The 13,922-nt window shown below is 40.9% G+C and overlaps 1 protein-coding gene across 1 annotated transcript in view; it reads left to right on the top strand.

The window, feature by feature from the left end:
• Positions 1–4,545: 4,545 nt before the first annotated feature.
• The window catches only part of RARB (retinoic acid receptor beta), a gene marked incomplete at both ends in the record, with an annotated part of 188,672 nt that continues 179,295 nt past the window's right edge, over positions 4,546–13,922 (top strand). Inside the window, 1 exon segment of the mRNA XM_079538079.1 lies at positions 4,546–4,723. Coding sequence (XP_079394205.1) covers positions 4,546–4,723 — 178 coding nt within the window.

Genomic DNA, 13,922 nt, shown 5'->3' with positions numbered 1-13,922 from the left:
CTCGCCTCTCCCAGCGCACTGGCCAGGCTGCCCTTGCAGTCAAGAGGTTCCTGTTGTAGGATTCAGCCAAAGATTTAAGAGAGGGAGAGATTTTGGCGTTGGCAAGAAAACGGGAAGTGAACTTAGAAGAAACTTCCTCCGTGACCCTGTAAACTTCAGGGATATCTACACACGGCTGGGCAGGCTCAGAGCAGCAAATTAGCCAGGGCTGAGCTCCGTGCTGTGGCAGGCGGGGCTGCCTGCAGCACCAAGCACAGTGTGCCCAAGTGTCCACGTGTCCCTTCTGTGTTTGGGGTTTCGTCCCTCTGTTGTAAAGGAAGAGCGGCACTGGTTGTGTGTGAGAAGAATGTCAGGATGGTGAATTTAGCTGAAGGATTGCTAAGAAGCTGGAGTCGTGGATATCTTAGAATGACTTGCAGATTTTCAAACGTTGCTGCAGGTGGAGCAAAACTCTCTGCTGATCATTCCAGAAAGGGAAGGAAGAAAAATAAAAAAGGCAAAAATCCTGCTTTACTTGTAATACAGCTTAATTCCCTGCTATGGACAGTGAGAGTAGAGGAGTAGGAATGTGGTTAGCCTTCGAAGAATCTTTCCTGCTTGATTTTCTTGGCTATAGCAGGGGATTTGTAACTAGATGATCTTAAAGATCCTTTCCAACCCAAACTATTCTATGATTCTTTTCCATGTACTGTTCGTATGATGGACCTGACTGTGTAGTTTTGTGCTCATGAGCAGTCGCTTAGGACAAGGCTAATGTGTACTGAGTAGATACTCTGTAGTGCCTTATTGACAGCCATTTTCTAAAAATCTTGCCAGATTTGTGTAGGGAAGAAATTGATGCTGTTGCCTTGTGTGAATGGGTGTTTGACCACCACCAAGATGACCCTGCTCTCAATTTTTCTTGTTCCTTATTTTCTTCAGGAGTTGCTTCTCAGCCATAGGAGTTGCTATCTCCTAGCATCCTTTTAGATACCCTTGTTAGCTCCCTCCTCAAGAGAATTGAAGGAGGCCAGAAGAGAGCATGTTCAAGGTCCATGTGGGGTGGGAAGGACAGAGTTGCTTCTGGGCAAATGTCACTCTGTCTGGAGAGCGTGCATCCCTTCAGCTGGGAGTATTCACCAAAGCAAGTGGCAGCAAGGGAAGGCCTTCCAAAGCTGGTGCTGATAGTGTTTTACAGTGCTCTGTGTTGTGGCTCATATTTAGCTGAGGAAAAGAAATGTTTTCACCCTGAATCTGTCTACAGCCCAGACAGATGGCTGGTGTCAAATGATAGGATCTTCATCAGTAAAACAAGAAGTGTGAGCATCTGAATCCAGTGACGTGAACAAAGGCTGTCTTTAGGATCTTCAGAGTTTTCTTTAGTGATGTAGAACTGGCATGAATGGGTACAGCTGTTTTCTGGGCTTCCTGTAGCAAGTTCCACTTTCTAGTGTGCACTGCTATGCAGCAATGAAGGTGATCAATCTGTAACCTCTTTTATCAGAGCCAGTAACTTGAAATCCCTTGGTAAGTCGAGAATAACATTTGCTTCTTTGTAGGAATTGTGTTACTAGAGTGTTGGCTTCTGTCCATGGTTTCTACATTGGCCATCTTATAGATGTTCAATCACACAAACATTTGTAACATCCTGCTGCTTGTAAGAAACACTATTCAGAGTCAAACGATGCACTGTTTAGAGTGTTGTGCCATTTACTGTCTTTGCTCTCTGCCTTGAGAGAAGAGCAAAGGAACAAGTCCTGTGGGTTGATGTCTCCTCCACACCAATCTGCAGGAAGTTTTGTGCCACAAAGGCTAAAATGAAGGTGACTTTTGAGTAAGGTATAAGCAGCTTGTTTTCTGGTAATGTGTAATTTCAGTATATATTTGCACCTCACATGAAATAATAAGTATGTTACATAAACCTGTAGCTAGATAAAACAGAAAGTTAACTGTTGTGATCCACCTCGTTTTGTGTTGTTAGCAAGTCATCATATGTTGGCTGTTGAGACTTCCTCACAAGCAGTTCCAGGTTTTACCCTCTTCCAGGAACAGGGTCCTGGAGATCAGGATGACAGGCACAGCTCCCAGGAACTGCTTGCTGACGTGGTGTGCACTGTTACAGCCACATCCTTTCACACGTCTGTCTCCATTAACATTAAAGGTATTTTGTGCATAATTTGCACAGTTATCAAATACTTAGAACTGCATTGCTGTTATCCCCAAGCAGTCTGTACTCAGCACAAATTGCTGTCTGAACACATGCACAGCTGGTAACCTTTCCTGGTATTCCTCACAGAGTAGAAACACTCCGCTGCTCTGTGACAAGCAAACATATGCATTCGTGGTTTTTTTCTCCTTTATTTTTCCTTGCTCATTTGAATTCTTACTGACAAATGGCAGACTGAGTAGCAGCAGTGATAGTAAGCACTGTGTTGTCACTGCTTCCCTCCCTTGGCATTGCTTTTGGTTGTGACCTTGACAAGTCGTTTCACCTCAGTGCCTTAATTTTTCCACTCCAAAATTGTCATGCCTTTTCTTTTAGGTTATGTTCTAAGAACTGTGAATAAAAATGCCATATAGGGGTTGAATGTTGCTGCCATTCACTTACCATAGCAGATGTAAGAGTGTAACGTGTTCTCCTGGAAGATCACCTTTTGGCAGTTCTGGACTGCCTTGGTTTGGGGTAGTTAGGTTTGCCTTGTGGCACTTGCTGCCATCCTCCAGCAGCATGTGCTGGGGCAGCCCGATGGCTCCTGTTGTAGCAAAAGTGCTCAGAGCCAACAGCTGTGCTCATTGACTTTTGGCTGGAACACTGCACAAAGAAGTAATGGAGCAATGGTCACATTATGGGTTGTTTACAGCATTTCCACTAGCTCCCAGACCACCAGCAGAACTTACTAGAGTTGCATCATCAGATTTTGTTACTGAAAAGAGCAGACGTCTGCTGTATGTGAAGCTGAACTGCTCTTGTTGGGAACAAGTTTCGCCATTTGATATAGTAGAGTCTGAGAAAATGAGGACCCTTCAGTAGGGGCCGCCGTTTGGATGAAACCTCAAGGAAGATGAGCATAGCTTTGGGAGAATTTGAAGGCGGTGCTCATGAGAACAGGAGAGATTCACAGGGGCAGTCTGTGGTCATCAGGTCCCTCACTCTGCCTATGAGATAACACATTTTGGATTCTTCTTGCAGAGCAGAATCAGGAAAAGCACAAACAAGAGCAAAACCACAACAGCCAGAATGTGCACTGGTGGATCTGTTTTGGCAGTTTTTGTCATGTGTACCTTATGTAGGTAGTTAACCCGCTTTCTAAAATTGTTTTCCCCGGTACCCTAAGTTGCGAGAAAAGAGGAGCAGTAGCCTGTGAAACACAGGGTTATTAATTTTGCCTTGTAAACATAACTGGTAGAAGAAAAACACTAAAATAAATTACCCATTAAATGGGAGGGTAGTGTAAATGTGGTGGCGCACCACCACTGATTAGATGATAGAGCTTATGAACAGTTGGTTCAGTCTTTGGAGGAAGTGGAGGACAGAAACCAGTGACACATGGAATGGGGAGGTAAGGCAGTGAAAGGGCTATGAAAAGCATTAGGAAGGGGAGACTGATGGAAAGTTCTATTTTATTTATTTATTTGGTAATAGAAGAAATCTACTTCCCTAAAATAAAAAACAAATGATCAGTGAGATCTCTTTACTGGTAATAAGACAAGCTAACTAGCTTTTGTGAGAACAACCATTGGTAAACTAATTACTGTTTTAACAACCTAATACCAAATCACCCTCAGAAACAGTTTCCTGTGCTAGAACTGAGACCTGATGAGATTGAAGCAGAGCACAGAGCTTCCTCAGTGTAATTCATTGTGTAAGAGGGAAACTGAAAGCTTCTGTGTACATGAGAAATTTTTCAGAAGCTGTTTTTCTCCTCTAGTATCAATATTTCAGGTATTTATTTGTGCATAAGTTTTAAAACTGGCTGCTTCCAAAAGAAGATTCTGTCTGTACAGAAATAGCTTCTGATGTAAAACATTGGATAGAGAAATCAAGTTAACGGATGTTCTGCTATTAGCTTCGATAAAATAAGAATTTTAGCCCCAGGTAACCATGAAGCTAATCTTACAGGACACTAACAAATAGATGATCAGTTACCTATTTGTAGTAGCAGAGTTGGAGGTTAGAGAGTTTTCTGCTCATAAATATTTAAAATACATGTTATCATCAATATATTGTTCTCTTCTTCCTACAGACTCTATCAATATGCATCTGTAGAGAGCAGCTATCCTCACGGAAAAACATTTGAATAAACAACTGAATTGTGGTCTGAAAAACGGACTAAGACAACTTTCTGTCCACAGTCTTCAGAGCAAGAATGTCTGGAAAAGAGAACAGTAGGAAGCAGCAATGAAATATAGGACGGGACTGATCTAGTGAATTACCTCTTCATCATCACACAGTCCAGCTCAAGCTGCACCTGCAGGCTTGACAGCCCTCTCCATTCACAAGTTCAAGTATCTGCTTGCTGGCCTGGAGTGATGCAACATATTATTTATACACTGTGAGCTATTAACATGACAACCAGCAGCCGCACATGTCCAGTGCCAGCAGTGAATGGACATATGACTCACTACCCAGCAGCTCCATACCCGTTACTTTTTCCTCCGGTCATCGGCGGGCTGTCGCTGCCTTCCCTTCATGGACTCCAGAGTCACCCACCAACGAGCGGATGCAGCACCCCATCACCTGCAAGTAAGACTTGGTATTATGGCTTTTACTGACCCCTTTTCCTTTAGCGAAGGCCAATTCATTCTGCCCACGTTTCATTTATTTTATTCGGGCAAAGAGGGTTCGTTTCTTCTGAAATATCTTCTTCACTTAATCTTGTTTTTGTAGAAATTAACATGCAACTGTATGACATACCAGAGCATTGGAAACCGAGGGTGATAAAACCTACTATGGATTTCGACATATCTTATATTACCACCTTAGCTGCAGAAACGCATGTTGTGTTTATGGAAACTCCACACAATTAGCCATTGCGTATTGATTAACAATGATTCTTCAGTACAGAATTCCCTTCAGTGTCACTATAATTACTGCTCCTTATGTTTTTCTTTAGTTAGTACCTACTTCCTTCCTGGACAGCTTGTAAAGATCTGTTCTTGTGAAACTTGTTCTGTGGCAGCCCAACAGACAGCCAGCATCTCTAGCCATGGCTGCAGAGTTAATGCTTCAGTCTGCAGTTGCATTTCAGTGCACCACTCTCAAATTTTCAGTGCTGCTGAGTGTGTTAGCTGGGCAAGTTTTTGGGTTTTTTTTATCACTTTGAGTAACTTTTTTCTTGCTTGGACTAAGTTTTATTTATCTTTAAGTGGTTCCAAACACAGTTGTCCCAATTATATAAACTCTTCAAGTAGCATCACATAGACAAGGTACTTTTCTAGAGATCTTTGTAGTGAATGACTAAATGGTGAGGAAATCTAAAGTGCATACAGCTTTGCAGGTCAGTTGTGAAGATGTTTGTCTAAATACATTACTGTGATTGCTCAGAAAGGTCTCGAACAGCAAATTTGCAGAACTGCACTTTCTGCTAAAGGTGAAAGAGACTTGAGCTGTAGTCCAAATACAGGAGAAAGCACACAAACGTAGAGCTCCAAACGTGAATAGATAAGCACAGTGAAGAAGAAGCTCCTGAAGAGTAAAGCAGTGGGGTTTTCTGCTGTCTGATATTAATTCTGGCTTTGCGACTCACATACACATAGCTGAAAACTGGGCAGTCTTGACTAAAGTCTTTTGTAGCTTTTTTTTCCAGCTGATGCAGGCAATTTTTGTGCATTCACATGTGTGAATAGGGGAAATCTGGTCTGGCCTTTATTTGCCCTGTTTTATTGTGCCGAGTATATTTTTTGTTGGAGGTGAAAAACAAAACATCTTCAGATACAAGATCTACAAATAACTGACTTTCCAATCCTTCCAGACATTATCTTAGTTACTTTTCAAAATATGATAATATGAATTTATCTCCTGCTATTACTAGAACTCACCTTTTTCAGAAATAACATTTGAAGTTAATGGAAACCTTTATTTGAGGTGTGTTTGTAAATGCCGAGTGTTTATAATCAAAAATGCTGGGTTTTCTTTTCCATCAGTTGTTTACGTGGAATTAAGACTGAGTGGCAGGTGAGTTACTAATGGGAAATAAAAGAATTAGTGTTCAGACTTTGAAAAAAGTCATATTAAGTAAGAATTTCTGTAGTTATGCAAAATGATAGGCTAATTCTAAAGTTTTTGGGCCTGTATCTTTGTCTCCCAGTTCTAGCATCTTCAGGGCAGTGCTTGTGTAGAGGTGCTTTGCAGCACTGGTTTGCATTGACTGAGCATGAAAGTCTGGCAGCTGGTGCGCATAATTTGAGGCAATATGTTTGTGTATGTGAACTAAAATTTCCTGACACTGGGAAGGGTGACTTGAATTAGAATTTCATCTCAGCCCTCTGCATGGTGACTTTTCTGCCGGTGTTACTCTATTTGCTTACCTTTGGGAATGACAATCTCTTTTGTTTCTAAACCTTTTGACTTCTGATTTTAAACTTTAGGGTTGCTACCACTAGAATTATAGAGACCAATTATGGGAACTTAGAAGCAAGAAAGTTGAACTTTGGATTACATTTTGGGCTTTTCTGTTGTTTTCATTGTGGACACGTTGAGGATGATTTTGTCATTTTACAATGAAGCTGCTTCATAGTCAGAAGTCAGTGTGATTGAACTTATACTGGATAGTGGGGAAATATAGCTTTTGCTTGAAAGGATAGAAAAAATCAAAATTTGGCCAAACATACACACTGTATATGCTTTAAGCTGTTGTACTTTTTGTTTTTCATACTCTTTCCATTCATGCTAAATCCAACAGAAATGATATTATGTACCAGGAATGCTATAAAGATCTTTCTAATATCTTTTAGAGCAGTGCAGCTTAACAGTTCTTTTAAGTTACAGCCATTTAAACCTTCATATTATTATTCTGTTCTATTTTAGTTTGTCTTTATTTCAGGCTTGGTTATATCAGATGACTTAATGCAAGGTTAGCTTAGTCTAGAGTTGGAGTAGCTGCCTCCAGTTTTACTGAGCAGAAAGCAACATTTTAGATGCGTTGATTTTGTGAGCACTCTTCCTCTTTAGAGGAATAGTTTGAGACAGTGATTTAGTTTCATTGATGTTAATAACGCTGTTGCTTCTGTGACCTATGACATGACTTCTGTTTTTATACTGAGATACATAGTGCAAAATACTTAATAATTAGAGGGTTGGTCACGGTGCTAAAGAGGTCATAAGATGAAAAAATGTCACTTTTATGCATACATGAACTGTGCATTAGCACTGAATGAGTAAAAGAGACCACGGTCAAGATCGTTACTTCTGTAAGTCTGATTGATTTACCTAGCACTGTACTTGCCCCATACAGCACAAAGCTGATGTTTTAACTATTGAGATCAGATGGCATGCAGGCTTCTGTAGTTGCAGTAATAATGAAGAATCTCTTCTGTATTTAAAAAAAAAAAAAATTGCAAAGATTGTTTTGGAAGATTATTGCTTAGCTTACATTTAGAAATGCTGTTTCCTGCTTCATCGAGTGGATTGTGTAATGCTTGGACCTGAATTCTTTAAAAACCCCTGTAGGTGTTGTCTGGGGATATTCTCTCTAGAGCTGGATCAAAGCCTGGCAAAAAGGAAAGATGAAGGTGAGACTTCCCTGTGCTTTCTGGATGATGCTACAGCCTGTCCTGTTTATATTGCTGCTGGATTCCAGGAACTGCACTCCATGGGCTTTGCATGCTTGCAACAGGAAAATGAGAAAACGTTAGTGAAATTCTTGGGGGAGGGGGAAATAGATAAATTTTGTCAAGGATTGTAGCACAATGTCTTATTAAAGTAAAAGCTGCTCCACTGAGGTTCAGGTGAGCGGAGGTCACGCGGAGGTTGACGCACACAGGCAGTTCTCTGTTGTTCCTGGAAGAAGTGCCCCCTCCTGTCATCATGAGACCGAGCACTGGTAATGCTGTTGCCAATATCAGCTTAGGAAGAGCTTACCTTCTTCATAAAACATACTGTGGGTGTAAGCACAACTTCTGATCTTCAGAAAAAAGACTAAGTATACAAAAACAAAATTAAAAAAAAAAAAGAAAAAAAAGAAATCCCTTAAAAAAGACTCCTTCACCAAGTGAAGGACCACCCACAATTTGAGAAGGAAGGTATGTAGAAGCTGTGCAGACAGGTGTGGTCTATCTCCTCATTTGAAAACCAAGGCAGAGAATACTGTCTTTATGTTATGGCTAATGGGGCTGCAGAGCATACAGCAGTGTTGAAATTTTACAGGTGAAATTGCAGCATAGAGAAGATGAAGCTTTTCTGTCCACTGGTACAGTGTCTTGTACGATCTGTGGCTGTAATGTTCCTTTGCCAAAATGGTCAGATTGTGCTGGTTTAACCCAGTTGAAGCCTAACACAGGCCAGAGCAGTCTGGGAGCTACAGGGAGGACTGGATTTGGGAGGAAATTAGTTGCTCACTCAGACACCTATCTGTCTCAGCGTGAGCTTGAGCATCAGCCTGCTTAAAGCCAATTGGTGTGAGTTGGAGGCCTTGGCATGGAGAGGAAAAAGATTAATCTGAGCTACTACTGTGATTTACATAATCCCCAAGAGTATCCTGAATGAAATTAAAGTAGAGCCTGGACAGCAAGCACTGGGGGAGCCACTAAATAATAAAACACTTTGGCTGGCAATGGTTCCCTTTCTGCTTGGATTGAGCATCCTGCTTCCTGCATTCCTATAAGGATCCTTGGGTGATGCTTATAGCCGGTGGCATTCAGTGGGAGCAAGCCTTGGTCCTTAGGCTGCTGGTGGGAGCCTTTGAGACCTCCATATTCTGCCACCATTTATTGCCAGGGAAAGATAGGAGTAGCTTGGAAGGGCAGTGAGCATGGTACAAGAATGTCCTGGAATTTATATAAACTGAGTAAGATTGCTTCATCCAGATAGCATTAAAAAATAATTTTAAAAAATCTGAATGTGTTATTTAGAGGGCTGCTGGGATGTCAAGAAAAAAAATCAGTACTAAGGTCACTTGTATTTTAAACAGGCTTTTCCGTACTTTACGGTCTAGGGTGCTTTAAAAGTGTATCGTAAAGAATAAAGGGCTTTTTGTTCTGTTTTATCTAAGATTTTTACGTATGTGTGTAGGTATGTGTGGAAAGTAAGGTCACCTGAGAATCTGGAAGAGGTAGACAAAGAACTAATAATGGTGTTACTCTTTGGATAATGCTATTTACATTTTTATATATATTTAATAGCCAGTATTTCATCTGAGGCATTTCAGACATACTCAGGCTAGATAGACTGTGGTTTTAACCATTGTTTTTCCTTCCATTACTGTTTGTTATTTACCATGTGAACTCCAACTTAAAGATTGCTTGTTGGTTTTTTTTATCTGGGAAATGGATTTTCCACTGGTATTATTAAAAGTACAGTTAAATCCAGTGTTGCTGGTGTAGTATTGCAGGATATTTTTGCCAGCCCCACCCATTGTAGGAATTCATTTGCTTTTCCAGTTCTGTTGTTAATCATTATATTGACACAGAAAGTCCTCCCAAAAGCACTCTTTGGCAGATTGCATTAAATATGAATAGCAGATATTCATTACGATGTGTTGCCCCCAAGAGAACTCTAAACTATCTGCACTACTCATGAACAGGCAAATACACTAATTCTCCAGCTATTCAAATTATTTTCAAATAGTTTACTGTCTCTCTAATAAAAACAAGAATGTCTCTGTTTCCCTTAATTGTTTAGAAGGTCAAGAACTCCCACATCTCACTTTACTTCAACAAATGGGGAACATTTCTGTTGGAGGTTGGAGTATGGTTAAGACTTGATGGATGTTCTTCATTTGGCAGTTATGGAGGCAAGTGCCATCTGCACTTTAAAAAAAGAAAAAATATTCTTTTGAACTCTAAAATAATAATGGTTGAATTAGAAAAAATACATGAACTAACTTTTTAAAGAACTTCTCTTGCTTGATTGCACTGCTGAGCTTTTTCAAGTCTTCTAAGTTTCATGCGGCCATTTCTTTTTTTCAATTCCCCTTCCCAGTCCTATCTCTGTATTGAGGCATGCACAGTTTACACATCTGCAATTAAGAGATTGACTTTAAAGGCTTCTTTACTTGTTCAGTACATGTGTTGCACATCTTTATTGAAAGGAGAAAACATGTGTTTGCATTCTGAGAGAGAGAGATACACAGAATATGAATATCAGATTTCTTAGCTACAGCCAGGGTTGCCTCATGCTGGCAAATCTGAGGAGAAATGTCTAGATGATCCCCTGCAGATATCATTCATGATCTTAGAAACGGTCATTGCTTTTCAGATCTTCAGTTTATTTTATTGCTGGCTTTTGTTTTCTTCTGGTTGGTAGCTTTCTGTAGCACTAAAGCATCCATACTGCTTTGATCAATAAAGCTATATTACATTGTCGTTTTCTGATTGCAGTTAATCTGAAGTTGTCAACAATTTAAATGTATTTGTCTTTTGTTAGGTTAGGTTTTGTTAGGTTTGTTAGAACTTCTTTCTGTAGTCCTGCCACTTTCAGAAGTGAATGGGAGCATCGCTGCATTCAGGCAGTGTGTAACATTCTGTAATGCTGCCCTGTCTAGGTGAATCCTGGGCACCGTGTGGATGCCCTCCTCTTTGGGTTTTAGTAGGCAGCGTGCACATCTGAAATAAATCATTTCTGGGTGTGTAAAGGCAGGAATTTGCTTCCTGAGAGGAAACTGAATTTCGAGGTTGTCTACCTCCCTGCACTCACACAGGGAGCGGATCATGTAACTCTGGCATGTGCTTCGTAATTGCTCTGTGCATCTCTTGTAGATTTGCTGCGGTCTGAAAGAGCCTAGCATTTGGAAGTTGAATAGGACCTGTCAGAGAAATGCTCCTTCCCTTATTATGGGCCCCGGAGCAAGGAAATTCCCCAACAAAATGCTGTCTTACCTAAGGTTGGAAATATGTTTCTGTGGAGTATTGCTAATGACCTTTTTCCTTTGCTGTTGCCCAACAAAAATAACACCCAGTCACTCCCAGGGCTGGGGAACTAGTGAGCAGCAGCAGAGGGCTCGTTCCAGTCCTCATGGCCTGGGCACGCTGGGGGACTTTGCATAGCAGGGCCTGCTCCCTCTCTCCCATGTCACATGGGATTTACACTCTCCATCCATGACTGCATGTTCATTATGGATCTGTACGTATGGAATACGTGATTGATCTCTCAGAAGGAGTGTAATGCCAAACTTTAGGTTTGGCAGTGTAAGAGCCGTAAGTTTGGAGCGTGCGTGTTGTATTTCCAGTCCAAATCGATAGGTGTAATCTTCTGAAATTGCTCATCATGTGATAGTTTGCCATGTTAACGGTGAATATAAGGTCACATTTTGCCAGGTTTCTGTTCGGAGGTGTATGTTTGGCAATGACAGTTTAAGAAAATTCAGTCATATTATTTTAATTACATGGAGGGCTTCCATTCAGTTATACTGCCGTGTCCAAAAGACATGTTGCTGTGGACTTCTTGTAAATCACTTTTTTTAGTGCTGGCCTTGATACAGATATTCCTCTTTTACTCATTTTTGGGTTGCTATTTCATGTTTGTTATGCTTTTAGCAACATGTGACATTTAATTTGAGAGATCTATTTAAGATTAGGGCAGTTTTCCATCAGGAGAGACGTTGTTTTCCACGTCTGGAGTTTTTTTCCTTCTTGCCTGTTTAGGGAATATTGGGAACAACTTGTTTTATGTAGATCTTTCAGATGTATCAATAACACCACGTTTCCCATTTAAAATGATAAATACCACCGTATCTGTTGAATCCTGAAAGGATAGGAATCCTTGTTCCCTTCCTTTGTCCTTCAGCACACTGTTTCCTTTCTTACTGCCCAGAATAGGCCTACATCAGTAATATTCATAAATGATTTACAAAAGTAATTCCTGTGTAATAGCTTGGGACGTCAAGATTTTATGATGCTGCCAGATGTGCTATCAAACAAAATTATCTGGTTCAAAAAACTTGTGATAAATCTAGTCAGAGCAAATTCCCCAAGGCAAACTCACCCTCTACAAAAGTAACTATGTCTCATAAAATTGTTAGGTTCTCCTTTACCACATGTTTGAAATCAGAGCAACAGTTTTAATCACGTGCAGACTTAGAATTGGGATAAACCAAGAAACAGGAAGGACTGGCCTTAACAGAAAAGTCCTTTCCTTTCAAAATACTGCATGTGTTCAGAGGAAATGTCAGAGTAAATGTGAGAAATATTCAGAAAACTCAAACGTGCGTTTCTTAAGATACTCATCTGTTTTGTCTAGGTAATGCATTTTTATAAAGTGACCATAGCCTGAGTATAACAGGCCAGATATTTTCAATGGCTAGCCTCCTGGTCAGTCCTCTGGGTTTGTAGTTGTGTGAGAGCACCTTGGTGTAGTACATTGAGCAACATACCTCATGTCTGACATTGTGTGTTCTTTGATATGCTCCTCTGGGGGAAATGTGCAGTCAACGGGGAACACATTTTTTTGGTGAGGAGTTTGTGTTTTGAAAGAGCAGGGTATGCTGGCTGCAGACCTGGCATTTGTGCTCTATAAGTATTTGTACTGCTGGAGAAAGCTTGCCAAAGAAACGTGCCTGTGGCTTTCATGGCCTCATTTGTAGTGGCGCTTGCTTCTCAGCAGAGCCTCTGAGGAAGTCCAGCCACGTGGGAGGAGAAACTGAAAGTCCTGGCTGGGAGTTCTTACAGGAGAAGAACTGAGTTCTTCAACTGAGGTGATGGAATTATGACTTGGAGGGAGGAAGAACTTCATTCAGTGCTGCAGGGAGAAGGTGATCTGGAGCACTTATTTTATTCCATGGCTTTGGGAAGTACACTCCAGCACCTGGAATTAGTTTGAGATGTTTATGGACTCCATGTGCAGCCTGCTGCTATACAACATGTTTACTTACAATTTAAATTTAGATAGAAAGCAATTAATGTATGCAAACAATAGGAGTGGACCTCCAGGTAGAACTTGTGTGCTCTTCTTCAATGCTGAAGGTCAGTCAGGTTTAGATTTGACCTCAGCATTAAACTCAGCATGAAACTTTCCTCAGTTTCTTGTGTTTAAATTTGTCCTAGAAGCAGTAATGCTTTTACTGACTTTTTTTTTAAAGAAGTCTAAACTGCAAGAAATACAGATACAACGTTTCAAACTACTGCGTCACATTTTCCACTGTGTATTTAGAAATAAGAGGAGGAATGTTCTGTAACAATCCTACACACTCCAGAAGAGGAAGGTGATATCCTGCCATCTGGTCTGCACAGCCCACAGGTGCTACCACAAGGTTCTACACAAGAATTGGCTCCACCTCCACAGCTGTATTTGAGGGAGAAAAGGCTTGGCTCTCTTTTGATTGAAGATTGAAAGTGCCAAAGCCAAAAGAATCACAGAATCTTTTGGAGTTGGAAGGGCATCTAGTAGAACTCACGTGCAATGAACATGGACGCTTACAGCTAGATCAGGTTGCTCAGAGCTTCATCCAGCCTGACCTTGAATGTCTTCAGCCAGGGAAGAGGCTTCCACCTCTTCTAGTGCCTAATCTCCTTATTTTTAAAAACTTCTTCCTTATATTGAATAGTTTGAAACTATTTTCCACTGTCCTATTGCAGCAGATCCTGCCAAAGAGCCTGTCCTCTTCTTTCTTATAGCCTCCCTTTAGATACTGAAAGGCTGGTTTCAGGTCTCCCTGGAGCTTTCTCTTGTCCAGACTGAACAGCCCCAGCTCCCTCAGCCTGTCCTCATAGGGAAGGTTTTCCATCTCCTGGATCATTTTTGTGGCTTTTTTCTGGAAGTGCTCCAAGAGGTCCACATCTCTACTGTACTG

Source organism: Tetrao urogallus, assembly GCF_951394365.1.
Source record: "Tetrao urogallus genome assembly, chromosome: 7".
In the NCBI taxonomy this organism is placed as follows: domain Eukaryota; kingdom Metazoa; phylum Chordata; class Aves; order Galliformes; family Phasianidae; genus Tetrao; species Tetrao urogallus.
Note: the sequence above shows the minus strand (reverse complement) of the source record. Positions and strands in the feature narration are given on the sequence as shown.